This window comes from Girardinichthys multiradiatus, chromosome 22 (genome assembly GCF_021462225.1).
Source record: "Girardinichthys multiradiatus isolate DD_20200921_A chromosome 22, DD_fGirMul_XY1, whole genome shotgun sequence".
In the NCBI taxonomy this organism is placed as follows: domain Eukaryota; kingdom Metazoa; phylum Chordata; class Actinopteri; order Cyprinodontiformes; family Goodeidae; genus Girardinichthys; species Girardinichthys multiradiatus.
The window spans coordinates 17329549-17356527 of NC_061814.1; the positions used below are offsets into that span (position 1 = coordinate 17329549).

Here is a 26979-nt window from a genome sequence, read left to right on the forward strand (position 1 = left end):
AAAATGCTGATTTCATTTTCCAACAGCTGCCAAAAGTACTAGCACATGGTTTAATCACCCTGATGTGACTGTTTGATTGGCCAACAAACCGACCTGACCTAAACCCCACAGAGGATCTATGCATAATGCAGACCAGTCGGAGGCTACTATTAAAACAACCCGAGCTACCTGAACACCTCAGCAGAGCCTCAGGTTTATTAGAGGTTTTCTTTCAGAGAGGCCCCACAAGTTTACCTCGATTTATTGAGTACAATATTGAAAGACTACTGTATGCTTGAACCTAATATGTGATCTCTGCTATGATGTACTCTGCATGCAAATGTTCCAATTCAAACAAGAATCTTTCATCATAACAGCAGGAAAAAGCAACATGAAGAGAGACAAAAAATGACAAACAGTACCTTTTTTCATGACTCTTTATATACAAAAACACTATACACATTAAAGATGTAACAGTAGCTGTATCTGGATATATAGTGGGAGATTATTACAACCATATTTAATGATGACATGTCAAATAATAGGACATATCTAACTGGGTCTGAGCTTTAAAAAGAACCAATTTATCTGACTAAGACAGCTAATATCTGGAACATTACAGTGATCAATATGTCCATGAAAAGAATACGTTCCTCAAATCAAAAACGTTTCAGTCTGATCGTGACGCTAATCTGGAATGTTCTCCTAATAAGTCATAAACTGGTGGAAGTTGACTGGTGTTTTGATTTATTACAAGCTGCTATTAAGTGTTCAAGTGTTGGGAGTTCATTTTATTATCTTAATCTCGAAAGCCTCTTAGTATATTTAGCATTATGTGATAAATAACATTAAAATAATCAGTTAGGTTTTACATGACCTTTTATAGTCCAGCATCTTTAATGAAAATAATCTATTTTATGTAAAATATCAACTAAACCATGACTATTGTGGACCTTTTAAAGAAGAATTTTAAATGATTCGTTTAGATCTAATTTAAGTTTTCCTGTGCTTCTGAATACTCCTGGACAGAGGAGTACACTACGTGTTGTTGGTGTATTTAACGTTAAACTACCCAAAACTACTTTAACTCATCAACATTCACAGATTTACTTTAAATGTCTTTATACTTAAATATGTTTGAATTATTTAAAGCTTAATATAATTATATATAGTTTGATGTGCCTCCAAAACAATGTATGGAAAGTGTAAAGAAATAAATCAAACATTGGCCTCAATGTGGCTTTATAAAAAGCTGTAAAAGTCTAAGGAATTGACTAAATTCATTAGAAAGTGGGATGTTTGGTCTCATAAAAAACATCAGATTTTTTATGAGTTGCCTACAAATAATATTTATATTTAAGCAGTTTTTCAAAATTTAAAATGATGGGGATAAAATAAGGTAAAATATTTATATTAAAGTGTCATAGATTTCATTGTAAGCACATGCTTGATAACACCTGCGTAAAGCATACTGACAGACATGAAAGAATACTGCTCCATTTCTGTACATGGTTTCATTTTCCAACCACAGAAAACCGAGAGACTCTTTTTACTCTGTTACCTTTTAAACCCAGGACGAGTGTTGTAAAGGTCCAGGCTTCAATTAAATAAAAAATAAATAAATGGCCCATCGTCAGAAATCTCTTTAGACCAATGAGGTCAGGGAGAAAAGCTCACGCAAGAGGTTTTGGCATTCACACAGAAAGATCTTCATCACATAAATCACTGCATTAACACGCATCTCGACAACTTAGGTTTCATCTTAACTGAATCTCATAAATGCTGAAGTTACACACAAACCTATCAAAACAAACATAAGTATTCAAACCAAGTTATTGTCACATAAATCTACAAACACACACCTTAAAAGAAGAATAAAACTCCAAAAGAGTTCTCCATACATTGCAGATATAGAGTTCTTCAATAAAAGGAAAAAATATCAAGATGCATGTTAAGGCAATGTGTAAAGGAGGAATGGAGCTTTGGTAAACACTTGTGTTTTTAAACAATTATGGATATTTGACTGCAAATCAGTCACAAATAAGGGATTCTGATTCAGCAACAAGTTAAAAGGCTATTTTGCTGTTTCATATCAGTTCATGTTCAAAATCTAGGATTCTTAGATATGTCTACTTAGGCCTGAATCTTTAAAGTTCATCTTGTCACCTTTAATACGTTATTCTGTTTAGAACTGAAAAAACAACACAAAAACTATTACGGCTGTTTTCAAAGCTTTGTTTCGGATCTAAACCACCTCAAATAATGTTCACTTTAAGCGCTCCAGTTTGAGTTTAAAACCTTGATTTAAAGTAGTCTAAAGGTCAAAAAAGTGGTGAAATGGTCCTTTATTTTTAAAAAATAGTGTGTATTTATGTGTGGGTTCTAAGCCAGAAACTCAAGAGCCAAAATACTGATGACTAGAATGTTGAAGTGAAGTTGCTATGTGACATATCAAAAATAAAGGGTGTCGTTGAAATATGACACAATCGAAAAACCGCACTTAAGTTTTAGAAATTCATAGTAAAGAGCAAATGTATCCACACCTGCAAAATGATAAAATAATACTCACACTTGAAATCTAGGTAGTAACTCTGGTAAACTTAACTTTCATTGGCAAAGTTTAAAGCCTGCATCATATATAGCCCTCCAAACAAAAACCTAACATTTCCCATTGAAAGGCAATCTAGAATAAAATTCCTGCTTTTTATTTGGCCTCTGAGTGAAACGCCCCAGCAAGAAAGCTTAAATGAAAAACTGCAATAGAAACTGTACATCCTCAAAACAGCAAACCAAGCATGTTGCGATCATTGGTCTGCACCTGACAGCTCGGCACGGGATATACGATGTTAAATGATCACTGTGCACCATCAGATACGCTGAGGAAGCAGAAGTCACTTTGAGCAGGCCAATTTAATTTACACTTGACTATTTAGGCCTTGGGTGTCCACTTCTTTGAAAGCTTCAGCAGTTTTAAATGTAACAAGTGGAGGATACTCGACATCCACAAACACATCAGAATCTCTGTCTGGAAATTCTATGATATGATGTCCTCTAGTGGCAATGTTTGGAACATGTCTAAAAACTGGAATTTCACTTTGAGGCACATCAGAGCAGAACAAACTGCCTTTTGTGTACAATCTGTCCCACAGGCACTGACATCATCCTGAAACCCCCCAATCATCACTATTTCCTCTTCCAGGAGGATGCCCATGTATGGGCATTTGTAAGATTATGGCATAACTGAGCAACTGAACAAGCCCACCACTCTGGAGCCACAGTCTGTTACAAAGGCAACGTTGCTCATTACAAGACCTGAAGTCAACAAAAAAAAAACCAATAAAAATACCCAATGGTTCAGATACTCTACAATAAATAAGAGGTCCTATTTAGCTAGCTATACACAGCACTGTTCTCACTATAGATATGTGCAAATATTTCATAGGTGCCTCAACATGGCCCAGGCCTTGAGACACACCTGTAGCTGTCATGAAAGACAAACATCACCAGGAGCAACAGATCCTTTTTCACAGATGACTTTTTGAATGCTTAAGCAGGAGAAGCCAAGTTGAGTGATGAAAGTACAGTTTTTATACACATCCCACTATCCTCTGACCAAGAACACCCTGGCTCATCTAAATTTAGATGGTTTATTTTATAAATGAAAACTAGGCTTTCCCTGCTTTGATAGGCCAAAATGTCCGTTTCAAAGAGGTCAACAGGGTTCAAAGAGAACTGAGGTGTGGATGTAGACGATGGGGAGAGAACTGAGAGCTGTGGGAGCGCTTATGGTCGATGGAACCTGAAAATAAACAAACAAACAAACAAACAAACAAAGAGCCACGTTTATTAAAACCGAAAACAGGCAAACAGCAAATCATCACATGAAACTATTCATATTCTTTTCAAAAACCTGACCAATTAACGTATCAAGGTTCCAATAAATATTCCAATTTAACATCTTACACTTTTTAAGACTAAATTTCCTTAATATTTTTGTCAATTTGAGTAACATTATTTATGTTTCAGTAAAAATATTTTCCTATTTGTCAGACAATAAAACATCAGTGCTAAAGCTGGCTTCTGACACGCATTACTTAAAATCTATAAAATGTGGAGAAACATCGGGTCTGTTTCTTTCTACATTGTTACGTAGTTTGTGACTAGCTTAATTTCAGAAAATTGAAAAATAGAAAGTAATTTTAATGCTTCCTTTGGCATCTGATCTTAACTACTCAATCAACAGTCTTGGGTACAGTTTAAAACCCAGATGTGACAGAATCTAGAGGGTGAAAAAACAGTTAAATGGACCCTTTATCATTTTTGAATGATGGTGCGTTTATCTGTTAATAACTCAAAAAAGATGATCAACGACTTGGACAAAAACTCAAGTTCTGAAGAGTAAACCAAAGATGAAGGTGATCTGGTAAATGAAAACCAACACAAACTGTCATTTATTTTATAGGAAATAAAGGTTAGTAAAAAATTGTATCCTTTAGATAATAAGAAGTTAAGTCTGGAAACAAACATTTTTCTATACTGCCCTACTTTTCAGATTTTGTACCTGGAGCCGTTACTCATCCCCTCCATTTGGACTGCATTTACCAGAGTTGAAACAAAGTACTATGGTAGGAATGTACTCTTGGAAAAGGCCCTGGTAGGGATGTAGTGCTTTCTTTTTTAATTTGCCTTGAACTTGGTAGAATCTTTTTCATCATTATGAACTGTCTGGGACACTGGGACACAGACTTTTCAAGGAAATAAAACTATTTAAGCAGGTAATCGCTCCAGTCAGAGGGGGAATAATGATTTGTTAGTCTGAACCCACTTGGCATTTGCTGCTGCCTAGTCAGATTACAGTAAAACATTGCTCTCTACATAAAATGTGGCAAAACTTCAGATGTAAAATAAAGAAGTGGAAATTTGTTCTATTTGATATTTTGAGGACAAGGTTGGTGGAACCTTTGTTAAAATAACACAAAAAGTATGAAAAACCGTATACTTTGTAAAGATTAGATTATCTGGTTATTTTAGCAAACAAATGTATTTTTGGTGATGTCTAAAAGATGTATTTATTTGTACCTAGAGTTTTAGTTTTGTTCACAAACCTAATACTGCACAGGTCTAATAACATTAGAGAGAAAGACCTGAAGTCTACAGGTAATCAGAGCTGGCGGGTAATGAACTGAAGCTGACCCACCGTGACTTTAACAAGGATAGTGGGAAACGCTTTAGGAGAACAGAATAACATGTATTGATCAGCGAGAGTTAATAAACAGCAAGACTTCAAGATTTACTGAGCTAAATGACTGATGAGGCTTCAGAGTCGGGTTAAATGTTGGAGCGCATTGACTGCAGGGGTACCTTGTAAACTGTTTGCTGTCCTCATGAACCTCCATCTCTCGGCTCTTAAACTCATTCAGCTCCTTACGTATAGCAGCCTGGGGGACAGAGCACAAACAGGCGAGGATGAGAAAATCTTTAAATCCTAAAAAGGATACCTGAATCACAGACCGGACTCAGAAAAAAGCACTTTTCAGATGTTTTTCCTTTAAACTAACGACCAGAATAACTCCAGTCACTTTAAAAAAGGTTAAAGAGTTGAAGCGAGGCTGCATCAGAGATTCACACACATTTATAGTGCACCTTTTATAGTGACAAAGTGTTTTGTTCCTTTTAGCATTATTTAGGCTCTGTATTAGTTTAGTATCAATGAAAATGTTCTTTATTTATTGATCCTTTCATTGAACTTAATGAAAAAAAACTAGTGACATATATTAAGGCTTTTTGACATAATCAAATCAACTTAACTTTAAACATGTGTATAGATAAGCTCTAATACAAAACCTCTCATAATTACTGGCACCACTGGTAAATTAGTTTTATAAAGCCTTAAAAAGATCAAGTTTCACTGCAGTATCATAATCTGCCGCAAAGATTTTTAAAACATCCAAACTTTAATTTAAGTACATTTATTTTCCTTGTGTGGGGAAAAAAACGTGTTTAGAAATAGTTCATGAAAAATGATGCTTTTTTTTTTTTTTTTTTCAAATAACTGACTTGTTGGCAAATAAATTTCGGCATTTTTACAATTTATTCTTTACTTTTATTTTTTAAACGATGAGTGGTTTCGAGAAACGTTTTTATTAATAACCCATAATAACTCCTGTTTCCGTTTCACAATAGGGCATTTCTTTTAGCCACTAGGCTAGGTTTAGGTTTTTTTCCAGTAAGACAGATGTGGGTTGATGACCACACACTGTGAGCAGCATGGTATGGAAGGTAAACAAAAAACAAAATCACAACAGAGAACTGGAGCAAAAAGTGGCATCACAAGGTCAACAAGTTTCTATAACAACCATTGAACAGCTGATTGTTGGCGAGGTATGAATTTAAAAGTCCCTTCTGTCAAACCGCAGCAAATACATGTGGGAAGTTTGCTAAATACTGCCGGCACTGGAACAGTGTACTTTGGTCGGATGGGTCTAAGCCTGAGCTGTTCGGCAATAAACATTCCTTGTTGGTCAGGTGTTAAATAAAGGACACATATGTAAATTAACACGTTATGCCCATTGTCAGGTATGGTGGAGGTTCTGTGGTGCCGTAGGCCTGGTTCTCTTCCAAATGCCATGGGAACCTTGTTAGAGTGCATGGTATAATCGACTCCTTCAAAAATGAGGCGATTTCAAATAAAAATCAAGTAGCTTCTGCAGTAAAATGAAGAATTGTACATTGTTGGGTCTTTCAGTTGGGTAATGATCCAAAGCATGTGGCCAAATCAACACAGAAATTATTCAAAGGCAAGAAGATCAAACTCTACTGCAATCTCAGTCCAGAGACCTAAATCCTGTAGAAAATCAGTGAGGTGAGCAGAATAGAAGAGAACCTGTGAATGGACCCAGGCTCTAGGAGGGCTCTGCAACCTGTGGCTCCGGGGCCACATGTGGCTCTTTAGACCCTCCACTGTTGCTTCTTAATGCCTCAAACAAAAAAAACAAAACAATAAAATAAAGAATTGCTTAAGAATGCTTTAAAATGTAAAGGTAATTTAAAATGGAAGTTTTTCTGGGCATTTTCAAGCAGTACATGCATAACATTCCCCCAAAGAATGATTCTAATAGTGTAGGAGGTATATTCTTTTTTACCAAGTCATATATTTTAATAGATTGCAAATGATGTGCTATTTCTGATATTTTCCATTCAAATGTAATGTCCCATTGAAGAAAAATTAGTAAAGAAATTAAATAACATTGTTGTTCTTTGATTTAAAAATCTAAACAATTGTCCTACGGCAGGTATTATAAAAATAAGTTATTTTGTTTTGAACAGTCATGTTGCTTTTGTGGCTCTAAAAAAGATGTTTAGCTGGACTGAAGGCAAAAATGGCTCTTAGGGTTGCTGACCCTTGTTCTAGAGAGACTGTGCAAAGAAGAATGATCAAAGTGCTGCCCGATTGGTAAAAGGGGATTGTAACTGGTATTAACAGCAGGGGTTACATTAACTGAAGTGGGTAGGATTGTATGTAAAAATAAACATTTCTTAATATGAAGTGTGTTTTCAGTGGAATTGACCAAATAAAGGGTGGATTTTCAAAGTTTTTCAGTGTGAGATTATGCCACCCCAATGACTGACATTTATTTTAAAGCTTATTATATTTAAATATTTGTGAAGGGAGCTGTATATCTGCTAACCTTATTGCTGCAAAGTTATGGAAAATATAACTAAGCCAACATGGTTTAAGTGAGAGACTTGAGAAGAATCGTGGGGCTCATTTACAAAGATAATTTGAAAAGGGCAGACACTCCTGTGATCTATCGTTAAGAAACAGTTTTAGGAAATCATTAAATAACTAGATGCATTCCTGTTTGTGGCTTTTATTTCAAGCCTGTTTCAGCCATTTTTATATCTTGAGGATCGGTTGGAACCTCGACTAACATTCTCCTAGAATGGTTCAAATAATTTCGATACCCAGTCAGCCGACGGAAAGAAGAAGCCGCTGAATACCAACAAAGAAGAATCTGCAGGAAGTGTGCGTGCAACCAAGAGCAGTATGCGGCGGAGATTGAAAGTGTGGCTTAACTTCAATAAAAGAAATGACCAGTCGGCTCATTGCAACACTTGCAACAAGATTATATCATGCAAATTAGGATGCGAGACCAACATGGTTAAACACTTTTGGATTCATCGTGTAAAAGTAACAGATTGCCTCGTCTTTGAAGCGCTGCCTCCTCCTCCCACTCTGACACTCAGCCTAGCAACGCACTGCAGTCAGAATCAGGCAAGTAAAACAATAAAATACACCTTATACCAACATCGAGGCAGCTGACAGGTTACACTTGATTTAAAACTGTGGGTTTTCTGAAATGCAAATACCCAGCTAATGTTAGCCCATGTATTATTGCATAGACAAACAACCTGAAATTACTAACATTAGCCAGGCAGTAAACCAGGCTCTGATCTGCTACTCCGTGCACTATAGCGTCCGAAAAGACATCAGTGCAACAAATCAAACAAAGCATGCCGCAGAAAGGTTACAGCAAATATTGGGAAAACTTATAATGCATACAATATATGCTGTAAAACCTTTCTGTGGCACATTATTTTACCTAGACCTTTGCATTGCTTCTCATCACATTTGCATTACCCTTTGCATTGCTTTTCACTACAGCTAAAACTACGGCTTAATCCTGGAAATGCTTTTGCATTTGATTCTAATCTCTTATAATCAGTTGCACGCTCTGATTAGTGTTCATTGTGACCCAATTTATGAACTTTGCATGTGGTTTATCTTTCCAAACCTCAGCAGCAGAGGGCAGACTTGACACATACACTGAACTGTGATTAAAATATCCAACACGCACATCATGTTAAGAGACAGTTTTCACTGCTCTTGTTTAGATGAAACAGTTGCGTTAAATAAATTAACACAACTTAAGTATTTTATTTTGTTCACAAGACAAATCAGAAACTATCCCTTGTGTTGTTGTGCCTACAGGTATGCTTCATATTTCTTTGTAAAGCAAACAGATGTAAGTAGATTTACTGGTTCAAATTCTTCACACCTAAATTTATTAAAAGGCACCCATTTACAAGATATCATATTTTCACTTTTAAGACAAAATAAATAGAAAAATTGTAATGACCAAAGTAAAAAAAAAAAAAAAAAAAGTAAATGAATAGCGGTACCTTGTCAGCAGGAGTAAGCCGTGTCCATGGTTTGTCAGCCCGGCGATCATAATCTTTAGCGTCTGTCACCTCCACATACTCGTTAAACCGCAGAATCCTCCGAGCAATGAGCTCTGCCACTGTAGGTCTCACGCTCAGCTATACACACACAGACAAACAGAGTTAATATGAAAATACATTTAGTATTAAAAATAGATTTTATAAAAATAAAAGTGATGTCTTTAGGGGAGAGAAAAATTGAAAGATCTAACTTCACAGCTTCACATCAATCTATAAAACCCTACATGTGCTGATCTTCCTGCCTCCTTACATGGATCAAAGAAAAATCCAAAGGATTGCAATGTGTGTGTGTGTGTGTGTGTGTGTGTTTGTCTTTGTTACATGACGAGGCACATTTTCTGAAAACACACTACATTGTGGGGACCAAAGCCTGGTCCCCATAGGGAAAAATGCTGCTGGGTTAGGTTTAGGACTAAGTTGTCAATTAAGTTTAGGGTGAGTTTAGGGTTAGGTATGTACTAGTAATGGTTAGGTTTAAGGTTAAGGTCAGGGTTAGGCCATATAACTAAATGAAAAATGAATGGAAGTCAATGCAAAGTTCCCATAGGGATAGAAAAACACAAGTGTGTGTGTGTTTGTGTGTGTTTGTGTGCGTTCGTACTCAGTGTTTACAGTACCTTTCTGGTGAGTCTCCTTTTAATCTCTTGCTTGGCTTCTTTTTCCTCAGCTTCATTTTTTTCTGCGTGCAGAGAGTAAGCAGAATAATTTCACTCCCATCATATCTTCAGTAAGCTTCTGCTTTTACTCAGTGTGAGACTTCCAACATCAAAATACACATGTGGCTTTAAGTACAGTAGAGTTTAGTTAACTGTACATAAACAAAAATAAAAGAGGAACTCTAATGATCATTTGGATGAAATCTGTCAAATAAATATGCTCGTGCAGGGCTCTTCGAGAGGCAGTACATAAACAAGACTGCAACTGTTGTGGAGAGATGGGTGAAAAGGTGCAACTAAACTCTAAAACATGTTAAACTTTATAAGAGCCTCAAGATTATGTTATTGTGCACAACTACCGAAAAGTGTTAGAAACAAATCTTGTTTGGGAAGAAGTAATTAACAGCCAGACATTACAGCAAATGAACTACTGTAAGGTACACAACTCCATATGAAAAATATGTCCCTTCAAACAGGAAACACCTATTTATGCATGCAAAATAATCTAGGTCATCTTCAGTTGGAGGATTTAAGGCTTGCTTAGTGTCTAGGAAGATGGCTGAAAAATGACTGCCTCCATCCATAAAAGTAAAGCTGAACTGGAACACCTCTCCTCAATGAGCTCACACGTTCATTCATTCATTCATTCATTCATCACTATGAGAAAGTGATGATGACAACCCATGTTTTCGTTTGACAAGGCAAGCAGAGGAAGTGCATTAGCATTTTCAAGATGCCTATTTTTCCCACCCCAAAGATTCAATTTGTTTATTACAACACAATAAGATTACATAATGAAATTACAGGACTTTATCTGTCAGCCAACTCCCATTTTGTGCTCATCATCTGTGAAAGCTGAGTTTCTCTACACCAGCTAAACATTGCAAAGTAGCCCTAAACGTCTTCTTAAATGCTCAAATGTACGTGTTGAGCTGAACCTCTGAAGTAACTACTATGAATGGACAAAAACACTTCCAACAACCAAGACTTCTCTGTAGATTTGGAGCTATGCTTGCCTGATATGTGTTTGTAAAAGCCCAATTGTAACAATAATAGGCCTAAACCCTACACTAATCTTCACATGATGAAGATTAGGAAAGCATTTTATAAACTTACGTTTGAGGATGTTTCTCTGCTCCAGCTCCTCTGTGGTGGGCCTTTGGCTCAGGCGTCTAAAACAAAAGGATTATTCCCACATATCCATTTTACAAAAGGGTTATAGGTTGCCTTGGTACATTTCCCTGACCTCAGAAAGGGAAATTAATATAGTTCTAACACATTTAAAATGTATTTAACACCTTCTGTTAATTATAAAAAATCCAGTGGCGTTTGCCATCATTTTCAATGCTTTACTGTGTATCATTTGTACGATTACACCACCCACGTCTACACTATTAAATAATTACAAATCTGTTATTGTCCCACAGCGCAGCCAAATCTATGACAAGTAGCACCTACCCACAGTTTCACACCACTGTTGTTGTTGGTACCTGACTAATTTGGAGCCTATCTGCTGGCGGAGCTCGTGTCTCTCCGTCAATGAGCTTCTTGGCAAAATGTTTTTCGCCTCCAGCTCTTCCTTGCTGGGTCGGTTGCCCAGCTTAATGTTCAGGGTGTCTCGTCGGCGGATCTTGCTGGCCAGAGAGTCTGACAAAGCAATGGAGATCGACAAATTGAATTCTCAAGGGATCAAAAAAAAAAAAAAAAAACTTGAGTTGAGATAAAACCTGATATTAACAATTAATATAGAAAAATAAAGAAATAAATCTAAACTCAAAGGCTTCTTTGAGAGACTCATTATTTATGCATTTATATTACTTGATAATGTAAAAACACCAAATATTACCAAATGGCTAATGAGAAAAATTTATAAATCTGTATTTTTCAGTTCTAGTACAATAAAAAAAAATAAAAAGCCAGTTAACTGGTGAGTCTGATCATGATTTAACTAAAAAAAAAGAAAAAAAAATGTAGAAAACTTTAAAAAACAAGAACAAACCAAGTGTTCCTAACATGATAACCTGCCCGTTTTCGGGTCACATTTGATCCTCTCTCTGATGTTTAGGCCACCAACTTGCTGAAGTTTTCAAGCAGTGGTGCTGACATATATATTTAACTAAATGAACATCATACTGTTTGTGTATTCATCTTCGTCATCCTCTTCGTCATCATCGCCCCGGTAGAGAATTGGTCCATCCGAATCAGAATCACTAGCCTGGCTGTCTCTGGGCCTATCGGGGATCACCGTCACCTGAGCCTGATCCGTTTTCACACTCAGGCGCGGCTGCTTGTCTGAGTCGCCCTCTGCTGACCTGTACAAGTCAATGACGGCGGTTTGAGCAGACTTCTAGAACATGGGTTCTTAAGTACAGACAATTCATTAGTTGAACAATTAATTAAAAGTTCTTTGCAAAATAATTCATTCCCTTTGGGTACATGACAGTGTGGTTTGCACATGTATTCTGCTCTCCTGAGGCAATACTTTACAGAACCATCTTTTGCTGACTAAAATGTTTTGACTAAAACACGTTTTTCATTTGCAAAGAAGTGTCTCTGAGCATCATCTTTCAAGTCTTGCAACAATTGATTCCAGGACTTTAACTAGGCCATTCCAATACATGAATATGCTTTTATCTGAACTATTCCACTGTAGCTCTGACTGCATGTTCAGGATTGTTGGCCTGCTACAAAGTTAACCTCTGCTTCAGTCGTAAGTGTTTTGCAAACTCTAGCAGGATTGGCCTGTATTTAGCTTTATTCACTTCCCCCATAACTCTGACTAACTTCATTCTTCTTGCTAAAAAGAAAAAAATGCATCCTCACAGGAGGATCTTCCCAGCACCATGTTTCATATGCAGAGTTAGCTTTTTACCATATAGCATTTTGCATGTAGGCCAAAAGGTGTAATCTAACGTCTCATCTCACCAGAGCACCTTCCCCTTATGTTATGTCCTTTTGTTATAGCTTGTGAAACATATAAATTGGACTTTTTATGGTTGTCCTTTACAAATGCTTTTCTTCTTGTCACTCTTCCATGAAAGCCAGATTTGTCAAATGCATGTTTGTCCTGTTGACATTCTCCCACTAATTTGTGAATCTCTGCAGCTCCTGCAGAGTTACTATGGACCTCCTGCTTGCTTCCCTAAATAATATTCTTATTGCAAAACCCATCAGTTTAGATCAGTGAAAAGAAATCTTTCTTGAACTGTTAGGGTTATTTGTGCATAAATAAGCATAATGTGGAAACACACCATGTATAGGTGAGAAAAGGGATTAGGACTTCCTACCATCAGCTGCAGGAAAATATCCATAGTCCATATATGGACTACAGTACTACAGGACTCTACAGTCACAAATACAAAAACTGACATATATAAGGCTTCACAAGGGTTTACCTTGAGCTGTTGTCTTTACCACAATCGGTTTCTCCTTGCTTTTTCACATCTTCTTCCTCCCCTTCTGTCCGTTCACGTTTCTCCACCTGTGAGCTGCTTCTGTCTTTCTCTCTTCCTGTGAAGGAGGTGTCCTCTGTAGTCTGGTTGATATGAGAGGACTGGTCTGTGGTTTCAGGAGCAACAACCTTGTGAGTCTCTTTGCTTGAAGCAATGTCATTTAGAGCTGATTTAGGCTCTAGATCAGGTTTACAAGCAGCCTGAAGACCACCTGCCTTGCTTCCAGAGGTTTTGCATGAAGGAGGCTTGTTGTCTGCGGAAGGTGGGGTTGATTTTAACTCCCCAGGCTGATTAGGAGTCTCTGTGGAGGCTTTCTGAGGTTCAGATGAAGAAGCTGGGGCATCTGATTTCCTGCTGGGCTTCGCAGATGTCCCTTCAGACCGGGGCGAAACATCCTTGGACAACCGAGAACGAGGAGTGGAGGTGGTGGTGGTGACTTTACTTGCGCCTCCTGTCTTCTTTGGATTTGATGATTTAGCTAAGAATTAAAAAAAACAAAAAAACATCCAGTCAGTTTAGGAAAGGCGGAAATTAATTGCTGGGGTTTGCTCAGCCAAGCAGGTTGTGAATACAAGCTTTCAAGAGTTGGAGTACAGCTGCATCAATATAGGTTACAGGTCATTCTCAAGTCGAATAAAGATTACTTACAAGACTGTTTTTGAAATGAAAATGCTAATAATGTACAGCCATGCATTAGTATTATTGTATTTATAAAAAGGAAAAAAAAATATCTCAAGAGAAAATATTACAAATGGCAGAACTGGAGAGGTATGCTGCAGTTTGTGTTTGATTGATGGCCACTGACAAGTAGAGTTTCAGCCGTGGAGGGAGAAAATAAACACTTAATGCAAGGACTGGAGCTAAAGAAATGTGTAATTCAAAAGGCATTTTTGCAGCGCTATTTGGGAGCTCCTCTGCACCTTTTTTGCTTTGTAAACATGCTTTATTTACAAAAAGGGTTATAGGGTGGTTGCTCCGACGTCACAAAACCACAGAACCATCCACCCTGGAGGAAAAGCACCAATAATAACAACACATGTACAAACAAAATTTGAAAACTAACCTGATTAAGCCCACATGAGATGCCAATTCGCAAATGTATCTGAATTATGATTGCTTACGAACATTTCATATGTTGATTTAAAGAACTAAATGGTGTCAGTGAAGCACGCAACCAGTTCACCACTAGTTAGGTAAGGAATGCATCAATGGCCTACAGGTCTTTAGGGAGGCAGCAGTGCTTTACTCCATGCTCCAGTCACTTACTCTGGCATTGCAATAAAATGAACATAAGACATCTGATGTTACATCTGCGATCTGATCTCAGACTGATGGAAGATGAGGTGTTGATGAACTCTTATGTTGCTACTTAGTTGTTTCTTAATCAAATGAAGGCAAGGGAAAACGTGTTTAAATTGCATGCTATTAAGGTATTTAAAAGAAGACTGTGATGCATGTCTTATTCTCCATAGAGTGCTGAAACATCTTGTCACAATCTGTCCAAAATCTATATAGTAGTTAATGCAATGTTCATTTTGTAAAGGATGTTGGCATTTCTCAGGGCCCGTACAAGACGGAGACAGATGTACATACAAATCAAAAATGCATGTGAGTCTTTGAACTGCCGGAGGAAAGCGAATCACCCGGAGAGGTCTCTGAGAAGGCAGGAAAAGGGCACAGAAAAGTCTGAACCAGAGACAAAAGTTCCAAAATGTAGCCAATATGAGCTGCTATTTAATTTTCATCTTTTTGTCTGAAAATATTTACCGTAGCTCATGTGTGTCTCAAAAGGCCTTGACTGGTCAAAATGGCAAAACCACAGTAAACTGGTAGCTTTTTGGGTTCTGAGTGTGTCAAACCAGCCACATCAGCAGGCACCATGTAGATATCTGATCGTTTAAAGATAACATCTTCTCAGACAGAAAACAAATGCTTTAGCGTGGATCATACCCCTTGCATTGTGACTCCACACTAGCAAACAGTGTACCTAACAGTCCAAACCCGAATATTCACACATGAAGGAGCTGATCCAAGTTATAAAGGATCCTGTGTGTGCTTTTTATAACACGCTCAACCAGACACAGTGAGTGCTTTTTAAAGCCATACTTCCAGCCATAATGTTTTAGGTTTAAAAATGAATAAACACATCTTTTTAAACAAACATAACACCTAAGGTGATATGGAATAAAGCAGCTTTTCAAATGCTTGCATGGTGTCTCTGTGTGCAAGCACAAGAAGCCAAAGAAGAATGAACTTAAAATATTTGAATTTCAGACAAATAAAACCACTTCTGTGCAGTTGCTTCGATAAAAACAGCACTTTGAATCGTCTTGCTATTGAAATGTGCAACATTAATAAACCTGCCTTGCCTAAAATTCTACAGAGACAACTAGAGAAATGTTTACTCTGCTGTGGACTCCATGACAGTGGATGAGGTGTGATAAATGTGCTCTCACAATTTCAGCAAATAAGTGCATCAGACCCCTGCCCTCTTTCTATCCACACACACACACACATGCATGCATATGCTTATTGTACCATAGAAGTGTTTCCAGAGCTACACACAAACCTCTACTTCTGCTTTTGCAGAAAACAGAGACCATAAACGATACACTTCTACAGTTGAAAGACTGGTAAACCCTTCTATTAGTAGAAACATGCAGTCACTGCTAGAAAACCAGCTTTTATTGCCACTTGATCTGACTTACACAAAGCCTTCACAGTATTCATACACCTTCAATACATCACAGTTTTTCATAATACGACCACAAACCTGTGTTTTTCTGGGATTTCATGTGACAGACAAGCATATAGATGTGCATTTGTAATTGTAAAATAAATCACCAGAAAAGCATACATGAATTACAATTTGTTTCAGAATCAGAAAAGCTTTATTGCCAAGTACGTTTTTGGACATACAAGGAATTTGTTTTGCCGTAGTCGGTGCAATACAGTACAAATTAAACAGTATAAACATATCTACAATATAATATAAATATATGTGCACAGTTTTAAGTGAGTGAGAGTAAATATAGAGCAGTATAAGATGCAAGAGCAATACAACAGTGCAGGTGATCATTGTGCAAGTAAAGCAGGAGTCCAAGCTGAGCGTTAATGTAACGCATAGAGTTACAGTTTACAGGTGTCCTGTCAGCAAAAAAGGGGGGGTGTGGGGGAAAGGGAGAGTGTCAGGGTGGTTTATGGGCTTTGTTAACCTGGCTGGTGGCAGATGGGAAGAAACTGTTCTTGTGGCGTGAGGTTTTGGTCCGGATGGACCGCAGCCTCCTGCCAGAGGGGAGAGTCTCAAAGAGTCTGTGACCGGGGTGGGAGGGATCAGCCAGAATTTTCCCTGCCTGCTTCAGGGTCCTGGAGGTGTACAGTTCCTGGAGCGACAGTAGACTGCAGCCAATCACCTTCTCAGCAGACCGAATGACACGCTGCAGCCTGCCCTTATCCTTGGCTGTAGCAGCGGCGTACCAGATGGTGATGGAGGAGGTGAGGATGGATTCAATGATGGCTGTGTAGAAGTGCACCATCATAGTCTCTGGCAGGTTGAATTTCTTCAGCTGCCGCAGGAAGAACATCCTCTGCTGGGCTTTCTTGATGAGGGAGCTGATGTTTGGCTCCCACTTGAGATCCTGGGAGATGATGGTTCCCAGGAAGCGGAAAGATTCCACAGTGTCAATTGTGGAGTCACAGAGGGTGATGGGGGCAGGTGGGGCTGGGTTCTGCCTGAAGTCCACAACCATCTCCACTGTCTTTAGAGCGTTGAGCTCAAGGTTGTTCTGGCTGCCCCAGTCCAACAGATGGTCCACCTCCCATCTGTACGCGGACTCGTCACCATCAGAGATGAGTCCGATCAGGGTGGTGTCGTCCGCAAACTTCAGAAGCTTGACAGACTGGTGACTGGAGGTGCAGCTGTTGGTGTACAGGAAGAAGAGCAGAGGAGAGAGAACACAGCCCTGGGGGGAACCGGTGCTGATGGTCAGGGAGTCAGAGACGTGCTTCCCCAGCCTCACGCGCTGCTTCCTGTCAGACAGGAAGTCAGTGATCCATCTGCAGGTGGAGTCGGGCACACTCAGCTGGGAGAGCTTCTCCTGTAGCAGAACTGGGACGATGGTGTTGAAGGCAGAGCTGAAATCCACAAACAGGATCCTGGCGTAGGTTCCTGTGGAGTCCAGGTGCCGGAGGATGAAGTGAAGGGCTAGGTTGACTGCATCATCTACAGACCTGTTGGCTCTGTAGGCAAATTGCAGGGGGTCCAGGAGGGGGTCGGTGATGTCTTTTAGGTGTGAGAGCACAAGGCGCTCAAAGGACTTCATCACCACAGAGGTCAGGGCGACGGGTCTGAAGTCATTAAGCCCTGTGGTCCTTGGCTTCTTGGGAACAGGGACGATGGTGGAGGACTTGAAGCAGGCTGGCACATGACATGTCTCCAGTGAGGTGTTAAAAATGTCTGTGAAGACTGGAGACAGCTGATCAGCGCAGTGCTTCAGGCTGGCTGGTGAGACAGAATCCGGACCAGCAGCTTTCCGGGGGTTCTGTCTCCTGAAGAGTTTGTTGACGTCCCTCTCCTGGATGGAAAGAGCCGTCCTCGGCGTGGGTAGGGGGCTGGTGGGGGGGAACTTCAGGGTGGGGGTTGGAGGTGCCAAGGCGCCTCTTGAGGTTGGGCAGGTGGGGGTGGTGGATTGTGGCTGCAGTTGTTGGGGGGTGTCGTGTGGGATGGTTGCAGGACTGTCCCTTTGTCTTTCAAAGCGGCAGTAGAACTCGTTCAGGTCGTTGGCGAGGCGTCGGTCGTTGATGGAGTGGGGGGCTTTCGGCTTGTAGTTGGTGATTTGCTTGAGCCCTTTCCAGACAGACGCAGAGTCGTTGGCTGAGAACTGGTTTTGGAGCTTCTCAGAGTACAGTCGTTTGGCCTCTTTCACTGCCTTGCCAAACTTGTACTTTGCCTCTCTGTATATGTCTTTGTCCCCACTACTGAAGGCCTCTTCCTTATCCAGTCTTAACCTTCTCAGTTTAGCTGTGAACCAGGGTTTGTCGTTGTTGTAACTCACCCTGGTGCATGATGGTACACAGCTATCCTCACAGAAGCTGATGTAGGAAGTCACAGCCTCTGTGTACTCGTCCAGACTGTTGGTAGAAGTCCTGAACACATCCCAGTCTGTACAGCCTAAACACGCCTGGAGATTCTCCACAGCCTCACTGCTCCACTTCCTTGTCGTCCTCACAACAGGTTTGCAGAGCTTTAGTTTCTGCTTGTACAGGTCCTTCTCAAAATATTAGCATATTGTGATAAAGTTAATTATTTTCCATAATGTCATGATGAAAATTTAACATTCATATATTTTAGATTCATTGCACACTAACTGAAATATTTCAGGTCTTTTATTTTCTTAATACGGATGATTTTGGCATACAGCTCATGAAAACCCAAAATTCCTATCTCACAAAATTAGCATATTTCATCCGACCAATAAAAGAAAAGTGTTTTTAATACAAAAAACGTCAACCTTCAAATAATCATGTACAATTATGCACTCAATACTTGGTCGGGAATCCTTTTGCAGAAATGACTGCTTCAATGTGGCGTGGCATGGAGGCAATCAGCCTGTGGCACTGCTGATGTCTTATGGAGGCCCAGGATGCTTCGATAGCGGCCTTTAGCTCATCCAGAGTGTTGGGTCTTGAGTCTCTCAACGTTCTCTTCACAATATCCCACAGATTCTCTATGGGGTTCAGGTCAGGAGAGTTGGCAGGCCAATTGAGCACAGTGATACCATGGTCAGTAAACCATTTACCAGTGGTTTTGGCACTGTGAGCAGGTGCCAGGTCGTGCTGAAAAATGAAATCTTCATCTCCATAAAGCTTTTCAGCAGATGGAAGCATGAAGTGCTCCAAAATCTCCTGATAGCTAGCTGCATTGACCCTGCCCTTGATAAAACACAGTGGACCAACACCAGCAGCTTACACGGCACCCCAGACCATCACTGACTGTGGGTACTTGACACTGGACTTCTGGCATTTTGGCATTTCCTTCTCCCCAGTCTTCCTCCAGACTCTGGCACCTTGATTTCTGAATGACATGCAGAAATTTGCTTTCATCCGAAAAAGTACTTTGGACCACTGAGCAACAGTCCAGTGCTGCTTGTCTGTAGCCCAGGTCAGGCGCTTCTGCCGCTGTTTCTGGTTCAAAAGTGGCTTGACCTGGGAAATGCGGCACCTGTAGCCCATTTCCTGCACACGCCTGTGCACGGTGGCTCTGGATGTTTCTACTCCAGACTCAGTCCACTGCTTCCACAGGTCCCCCAAGGTCTGGAATCGGCCCTTCTCCACAATCTTCCCTCAGGTCACCTCTTCTCGTTGTGCAGCGTTTTCTGCCACACTTTTTTCTTCCCACAGACTTCCCACTGAGGTGCCTTGATACAGTACTCTGGGAACAGCCTATTCGTTCAGAAATTTATTTCTGTGTCTTACCCTCTTGCTTGAGGGTGTCAATAGTGGCCTTCTGGACAGCAGTCAGGTCGGCAGTCTTACCCATGATTGGGGTTTTGAGTGATGAACCAGGCTGGGAGTTTTAAAGGCCTCAGGAATCTTTTGCAGGTGTTTGGAGTCAACTCTTTGATTCAGATGATTAGGTTCATAGCTCGTTTAGAGACCCTTTTAATGATATGCTAATTTTGTGAGATAGGAATTTTGGGTTTTCATGAGCTGTATGCCAAAATCATCCGTATTAAGACAATAAAAGACCTGAAATATTTCAGTTAGTGTGCAATGAATCTAAGATATATGAATGTTAAATTTTCATCATGACATTATGGAAAATAATGAACTTTATCACAATATGCTAATATTTTGAGAAGGACCTGTATGCAGGAATCAGGTGGACAATGATGTGGTCAGATTGGCCAAGTGCAGCACGTGGGACGGCGTGATAAGCGTCTCTGATGGTGGTGTAACAGTGATCCAGAATGTTGTCCTCTCTGGTCGGACATTTTATAAACTGTCTATATTTGGGGAGTTCGTGGGTGAGATTACCTTTGTTAAAGTTGCCAACGACGATTACTAAGGAGTCCGGGTTGGTCCGCTCCACACTCAGTATCTGGTCGGCGAGCATGTGCTGTGCGACCTGCACGTTAGTTTGCGGCGGGATGTAAACACCGACCAGGATGAACGAAGCGAACTCACTGGGGGAATAGAAAGGCTTACAGTTTATGATGAAGGATTCCAGGTCTGGAGAACAGTGCTGCTGAATCACTGTCACGTCGTTGCACCAACCACTGTTGAGGTAAAAACAGATTCCTCCACCTTTCGCTTTGCCGGAGAGTTCCGTGTCTCTGTCCGCTCTGTAGAGCTGGAATCCTGCCAGCTGCACCGCAGAGTCCGGTATTAATCCACACAGCCACGTCTCCGTGAAGCACAAAACTGCAGATGCATAAAAGTCTCTGTTTTTCCCCAACAGCAGTTGTAGTTCCTCAATTTTGTTGGGAAGTGAGCGCACGTTAGAGAGAAATATTCCAGGTAATGGTGTTCGTAGTCCACGCTGGCGAAGACGTACCAGCACCCCAGCCCGTTTCCCTCTCTTCCGGCGTTTCACCGCGTGAACAAAGGTGAGTGCACCTTTGACCAGAATGTCCAAAAATTCCAGAGCAGTAGGCAGAAAAGTGGGAAATACCTCCTCTGGTGTAGTAGCCCTGATGTTCATGAGTTCTTCTCTGGTGAGAGAGCTCCAGGTACCATCACAGAAGACCGTTTTAAAGCAAAAACCAAAACAAAACAATGCGCACCAACACAGCCTCTTACTGGTTTCTATTTAGTATTTCCCTGGATTTAGCTCCATACAGTGCCTAGCAAAAGTACTCGGCCCCCTTGAACTTTTCAACCTCTTGCCGCATTTCAGGCTTCAAACATAAAGACATGAAATTCAAATTTTTCGTGACAAATCAACAAGTGGAACACAATCGTGAAGTGGAATGAAATTTATTGGATGTGTCAAACTAGTTTAACAAATAAAAACTGAAAAGTGGGGCATGCAATATTATTCGGCCCCCTTGCGTTAATTCTTTGTAGCGCCACCCTTTGCTGTAATTACAGCTGCAAGTCGCTTGGCGTAGGTCTCTATCAGTTTTGCACATCGAGAGACTGAAATTCTTGCCCATTCTTCCTTGCAAAACAGCTCGAGCTCAGTGAGGTTGGATGGAGAGCGTTCGTGAACAGCAGTCTTCAGCTCTTTCCACAGATTCTTGATTGGATTCAGGTCTGGACTTTGACTTGGCCATTCCAACACCTGGATACGTTTATTTGTGAACCATTCCATTGTAGATTTGGCTTTATGTTTTGGATCATTGTCTTGTTGGAAGATAAATCTCCGTCCCAGTCTCAGGTTTCTTGCAGACTCCAACAGGTTTTCTTCCAGAATGGTCCTGTATTTGGCCCCATCCATCTTCCCATCAATTTTGACCATCTTCCCTGTCCCTGCTGACGAAAAGCAAGCCCAAACCATGATGCTGCCACCACCATGTTGACAGTGGGGATGGTGTGTTCAGGTGATGGGCTGTGTTGCTTTAACACCAAACATATCGTTTTGCATTGTGGCCAGTTCGATTTTGGTTTCATCTGACCAGAGCACCTTCTTCCACATGTTTGGTGTGTCTCCCAGGTGGTTTGTGGCAAACTTTAAACAAGACTTTTTATGGATATCTTTGAGAAATGGCTTTCTTCTTGCCACTCTTCCATAAAGGCCAGATTTGTGCAGTGTATGACTGATTGTTGTCCTTTGGGCAGACTCTCCCACCTCAGCTGTAGATCTCTGCAGTTCATCCAGAGTGATCATGGTTCTCTTGGCTGCATCTCTGATCAGTCTTCTCCTTGTTCAAGATGAAAGTTTAGAGGGACGGCCGGGTCTTGGTAGATTTGCAGTAGTCTGATACTCCTTCTATTTCAATATGATTGCTTGCACAGTGCTCCTTGGGATGTTTAAAGCTTGGGAAATCTTTTTGTATCCAAATCCGGCTTTAAACTTCTCCACAACAGTATCTCAGACCTGCCTGGTGTGTTCCTTGGTCTTCATGATGCTCTCTGCGCTTTGAACAGAACCCTGAGACTATCACAGAGCAATTGCATTTATACGGAGACTTGATTACACACAGGTGGACTCTATTTATCATCATCAGTCATTTGGGACAACATTGGATCATTCAGAGATCCTCAGTGAACTTCTGGAGTGACTTTGCTGCACTGAAAGTAAAGGGGCCGAATAATGTTGCACGCCCCACTTTTCAGTTTTTTTATTTGTTAAAAACGTTTTACATATCCAATAAATTTCATTCCACTTCACGATTGTGTCCCACTTGTTGATTCTTCACAAAAAATTTGAATTTTATATCTTTATGTTTGAAGCCTTAAATGTGGCAAGAGGTCGACCAGTTCAAGTGGGCCGAATACTTCGCAAGGCACTGTATATATTTCTCTGACAAGCTTTCCTGTCCTCGTTGAAGAAAAACATCCCCACAGCATGATGCCGTCACCACTATGCTTCACTAAAGAGATGGTGTCTTCAAGCTTTTGTGTAGTTTTACTTTTCCTCCACAAGGCACATAGGTCAAAACGCTTGGTGCCATATGACCTTCTTTCTCTGATCTCTACATGACTTTTGAAAAATTTAATAGAGACTTCTCATGGGATCTCTTCTCTTACGAAGGCCAGATTTGTGGATTGCATGACTAATAGTTGTTCTGTTTACATATTCCGCCACCTGAGCAGTGGATCCCTGCAGCTCTTCCAGAGTCCCTAGCTTTTTATTGTATTTATGCTCTACTTGCTTGGCCTGTCAGCTTAGTGGATCGTCTTGTCCTAATAGTTTGCAGTTGTGCCATACGCTTCCCATTTTCAGACAATGGATTGAAAAATACCGTGTGAGATGTTGAGATATTGTTTAAACCTGACCCTGCTTTAAACCTCTACTTAACTGCATTTTTGATGTTTCTGGTGTCTTCAAGATGATATTCACTAATGTTCACTAACAAACGTCTAAGGCCTCAGGGGAACAGCTGGATTTATCCTGAGATTAAATTGCCCATGGGTGGATTATCTTTACTAATTAGGTGTTTTCTGAAGGCAAATGGTTGTAACGTTCTCATTTTCCTTCTAATTAACAATGGACAGTTACTTTGTGCTGGTCTATCACATAAAATCCCAGTAAAATATAGTGAAGTTTGTGGTTGTAGGGTGACAAAATGGTAAAACATTGAAGGGGTACAAGTACTTTTGCAAGACACGAAGTACACGAAGATGTGTACACATGGTTAACAGGTGTAGATTGAGTTATAGAAGGCACCATTTCTTAGTTGGTAATTCTTCAGGGACATAAACACTTTCCATGCAGGGAGGCAGCAAAACTCAAGGGACCACAGGCTTCAGTCTCAGTCAGCCTAACTTACCAACCCCTCGACTTATGGTGTTAGTGTGCCGTGGGTTAGCTTTATCCAGCGTGGTTGTGCCGTTCTTGCCTGTGGTTTTAGCTGTCTTTTTAGCTCCTGGGGCACCTTCTTTGTGTCTTGTTGCAGTGGTGGTGGTGGTGTTGGTGGTGCCACCAGCAGCTCTGGAAGCAATGGGCACAGCGGTACTTTGCTGTTTTTTAGCTGGAGCATCTCGAGGTCGCACCTGGTTTGTCCGGGAAGGGGGTTTAGTAACGCACCTCTCTTAGTAGTTTAGAACAAGCAGGAAGGAAAAAGTGCAGAATTTATATAATTAAAAAGAGAGTGAAGCAAGAAAAGAGGAGCACATTGTTGTATAACGATGCAATGCAGGCAACAACAGACTGTGAAAAATAGAGTAAGATTGAGGTGGTGTTATTAAAAAGGCTGTGATAGATGACCTTTGTGCATTACTTTCCCAGCTTCCAGTTTTACTCCATCTGCTGCTTTATTTGCCAAATTCGCTCCCTTTGGCTTTTTGACTATCGACAAATTGCTACAAGTTCAATGCTAACACAATTGAGATGGAAACAACACAACACTTAAGCAGCATCAGCCTGAAGAGCAAAGGCCTAAGGGAGTGGGAAGCATTAGGAGGACATACTGCACTGCTCGGACTGTGGATCCCTGCTGCAGGCTTATGTAATGGCATTATCTGTTTGAACACATTAGACTTGCTCATTGATTCCTCAGAGGTCAATGTCAGCAAGAAAACGGACACATATCCAAATGCAATTCAAAGCCTGTAAAAAAGCTGAAACAAAAATTCTGAAAAACAGAAATTAAACAGCTATATAACTAGTTTTAGTACTTATGTACTGTGGGCACATATGAGCTATAATAACAATGGCCCAATAATGTTTTACCTAGCTGATTTTAGCATCCTCATGCCATCTCCCTATAAGTGGAAATGCGGCAAGAAATAGTCTGGTGACCGGAATCGGCTGATTTTATCCCTGACCGGCAAAAATTGGTGACTGATTGATCTTTTTCACATGACACTTAAAAGCTACGAGAATGTGCTGACAAAGATATTCTTCACTGTGGAGAAAGAAGACTCAAGTCAGCAACTTCTTAGCATCAGAGTTGTTTCAAAATGAAGTTGGAGATGTTTGGGCTGTCTTTGAAAAATAATAATTATTTTATAGTCAATTTTGTTGTTAAGAGCGTTCAATTTACCCAGAAAGTAGAAAAAGAAGTATTTTGTTGTTATTTATAGTTCTTATAAAGAAGTCAGTATTGACTAAAATCAGTATTGGCAGATCACAGCTGTGTAAAAATCGCTAATCAGATATTGGACATCTGACTGGTGCACCTTTACTTATTAAACAGGTAATAAGTACAGTACAACCCATAGCCAGGCTTATTTAATCTGAGAATGAGAAAAGTATTTCCTATAATATAAACTGCAGTGAAAAGTTGGCTGAAAACAAGGAGAAACTGGAGTCCTGTCAAGTCTGAATCTTCAACAAATAGAGAAGTGCAGATGGAAATTCCCCTACAGGTTAGAGCAGGACAACAATTTAAAACAGAAACTGAGAAAAAGAAGAAAACAGACCACCTGTTTTATCCTCAGTGGTAGGTTCCTCAACAAGGGCTTTAGGAGACTCAATGTCCACTTTGACTTCCTCTGGAGTCAAACTGGATGACGCATGGCCGTTCAGATTTTCACTACTGATCGGTTCATCTGAGAAAGAAGGAATGTATGCTGCTGTCACAGATGTGCATTAATTTCAAAAACAACGAGCAAATACGGTGACACTGAACGAAGTTACAGTATGCAAAAACACTCCTGTATAAAACTTTTTTTTCCCTAAGTCACGGTTTGCAGATTTTACACATATAAAGACTGTTATTCAAAATGAAAAAACTAAATGACTAGTCAAAACATTTTACAAAAAGATAGCAGTTAAAATTTAAACATACAACATATAACACAGGTTTGTAATAATCATGCATTATGAAATTAATACTGGAAGTTTTGGCTGTATTAAGCTTGCAGTATAGTTAAATCCAAGGGTGGTGTGTGGGAAAAACTTTACTTTCTAACAGTGTGACATGCCTCAAGACAGAAAAGCATGTAGTTAACTCCAGTAATTTTCAAAACAAATAATGTTTCAAATAAAACCTTCATATTTGTACCATACCTTTTTATGTTGACCTATAAACTACCAACAATAAGAAAGTCTGTAATAAAAAAAAAAAAAGAGTTTGTTTTCTGCTTTTCTTCAACACAACCATGATTTTACTGATATGGCGTGTGTATAAACAATTCATTCATCTTTTATACCTGCAGGAGCGTTACAGCGTCAAGGAGGGTCTGGTGCCTATCTCCAGGCAAGAGGTGGGGCACACCCTGGACAGGTCACTGGCCAGTAACCAGGACAACAAAGACCCACCAGAAAAACTACCATGCCCACACACACTTTCACACCTAAGGGCAATTTATAGTGGAAAATGGACCAAACAGGCATGATTTTAACCTGCAGGATGAAGCTGGAGAACTTGGTGTGTGGGGGGGGGAACTAATCCATCCACTGGGAGAACACCAAACAGAAAGGTCCTTTTGGGATTTTAACCAGGGACTCTTGCTGCGAGGCAATACTGCTCGCAGATGTGCAGGCTAATATAAACAAACACATGAAGAAATGAGACGAACCTTGTTCAGGAATAAGGACCCCTTTCCTGATGAGCTCCTCCCTTGTTTGTCTGGTGGAGATTTTCCTCTCTAGAACTGAAATATGAAAAAGATCAAGATGGATATGGAACTCGGTAGAGAAATATAATATGCTCTCCTTTTAGGAGTTTCTTTTGGTAAAGGCAATAATGTACACAGGAACCTCTAAAAATGTTATTCTGAAATCACCACTGCTGTCTCAAACCAATCATCCTGTTGTAACTTGGCACCATTTAAATACCAGATCATACAAAAAAGATTTTTGTCCCATAAGAGTAACTGTACAGGTTGAAGTTTCCACTAAAACAATTTCTGATTTCTGCATCTCAAATAACAAGTCCTAAACTTATTTTATGATATGTCAGAAAATAATAAAATTAGAAAAGGGAATGGTCAAAGGTTATTTGGGCACCGACATAAGAAAAGCAGCTAAAATGTAAGAAAATAAACAGAATAATAATTGTTCCAAAGTTCCATGAGGTTGATAGAACCTAATCTTC

General features: G+C 40.0%; 1 protein-coding gene across 4 annotated transcripts in view; it reads right to left on the minus strand.

Annotated features, from left to right (window-relative positions):
* Positions 1-398: 398 nt before the first annotated feature.
* phactr2 (phosphatase and actin regulator 2) overlaps positions 399-26979 on the minus strand; it is a 64244-nt gene continuing 37663 nt past the window's right edge. For 3 of the 4 annotated variants that reach the window (XM_047351980.1, XM_047351982.1, XM_047351981.1), the window contains exons 3-13: positions 26462-26536; positions 25364-25489; positions 23767-24027; positions 13274-13808; positions 12012-12190; positions 11369-11525; positions 10995-11050; positions 9840-9901; positions 9163-9300; positions 5341-5417; positions 399-3778 (exon numbers count right to left, since the gene is read on the minus strand). In XM_047351980.1, the coding sequence (XP_047207936.1) occupies positions 3763-3778; positions 5341-5417; positions 9163-9300; positions 9840-9901; positions 10995-11050; positions 11369-11525; positions 12012-12190; positions 13274-13808; positions 23767-24027; positions 25364-25489; positions 26462-26536 (1682 nt within the window). In that variant the 3' untranslated portion in view covers positions 399-3762. The remainder of the gene's footprint in view (positions 3779-5340; positions 5418-9162; positions 9301-9839; positions 9902-10994; positions 11051-11368; positions 11526-12011; positions 12191-13273; positions 13809-23766; positions 24028-25363; positions 25490-26461; positions 26537-26979) is intronic. The other variant, XM_047351983.1, reaches the window with a different exon arrangement.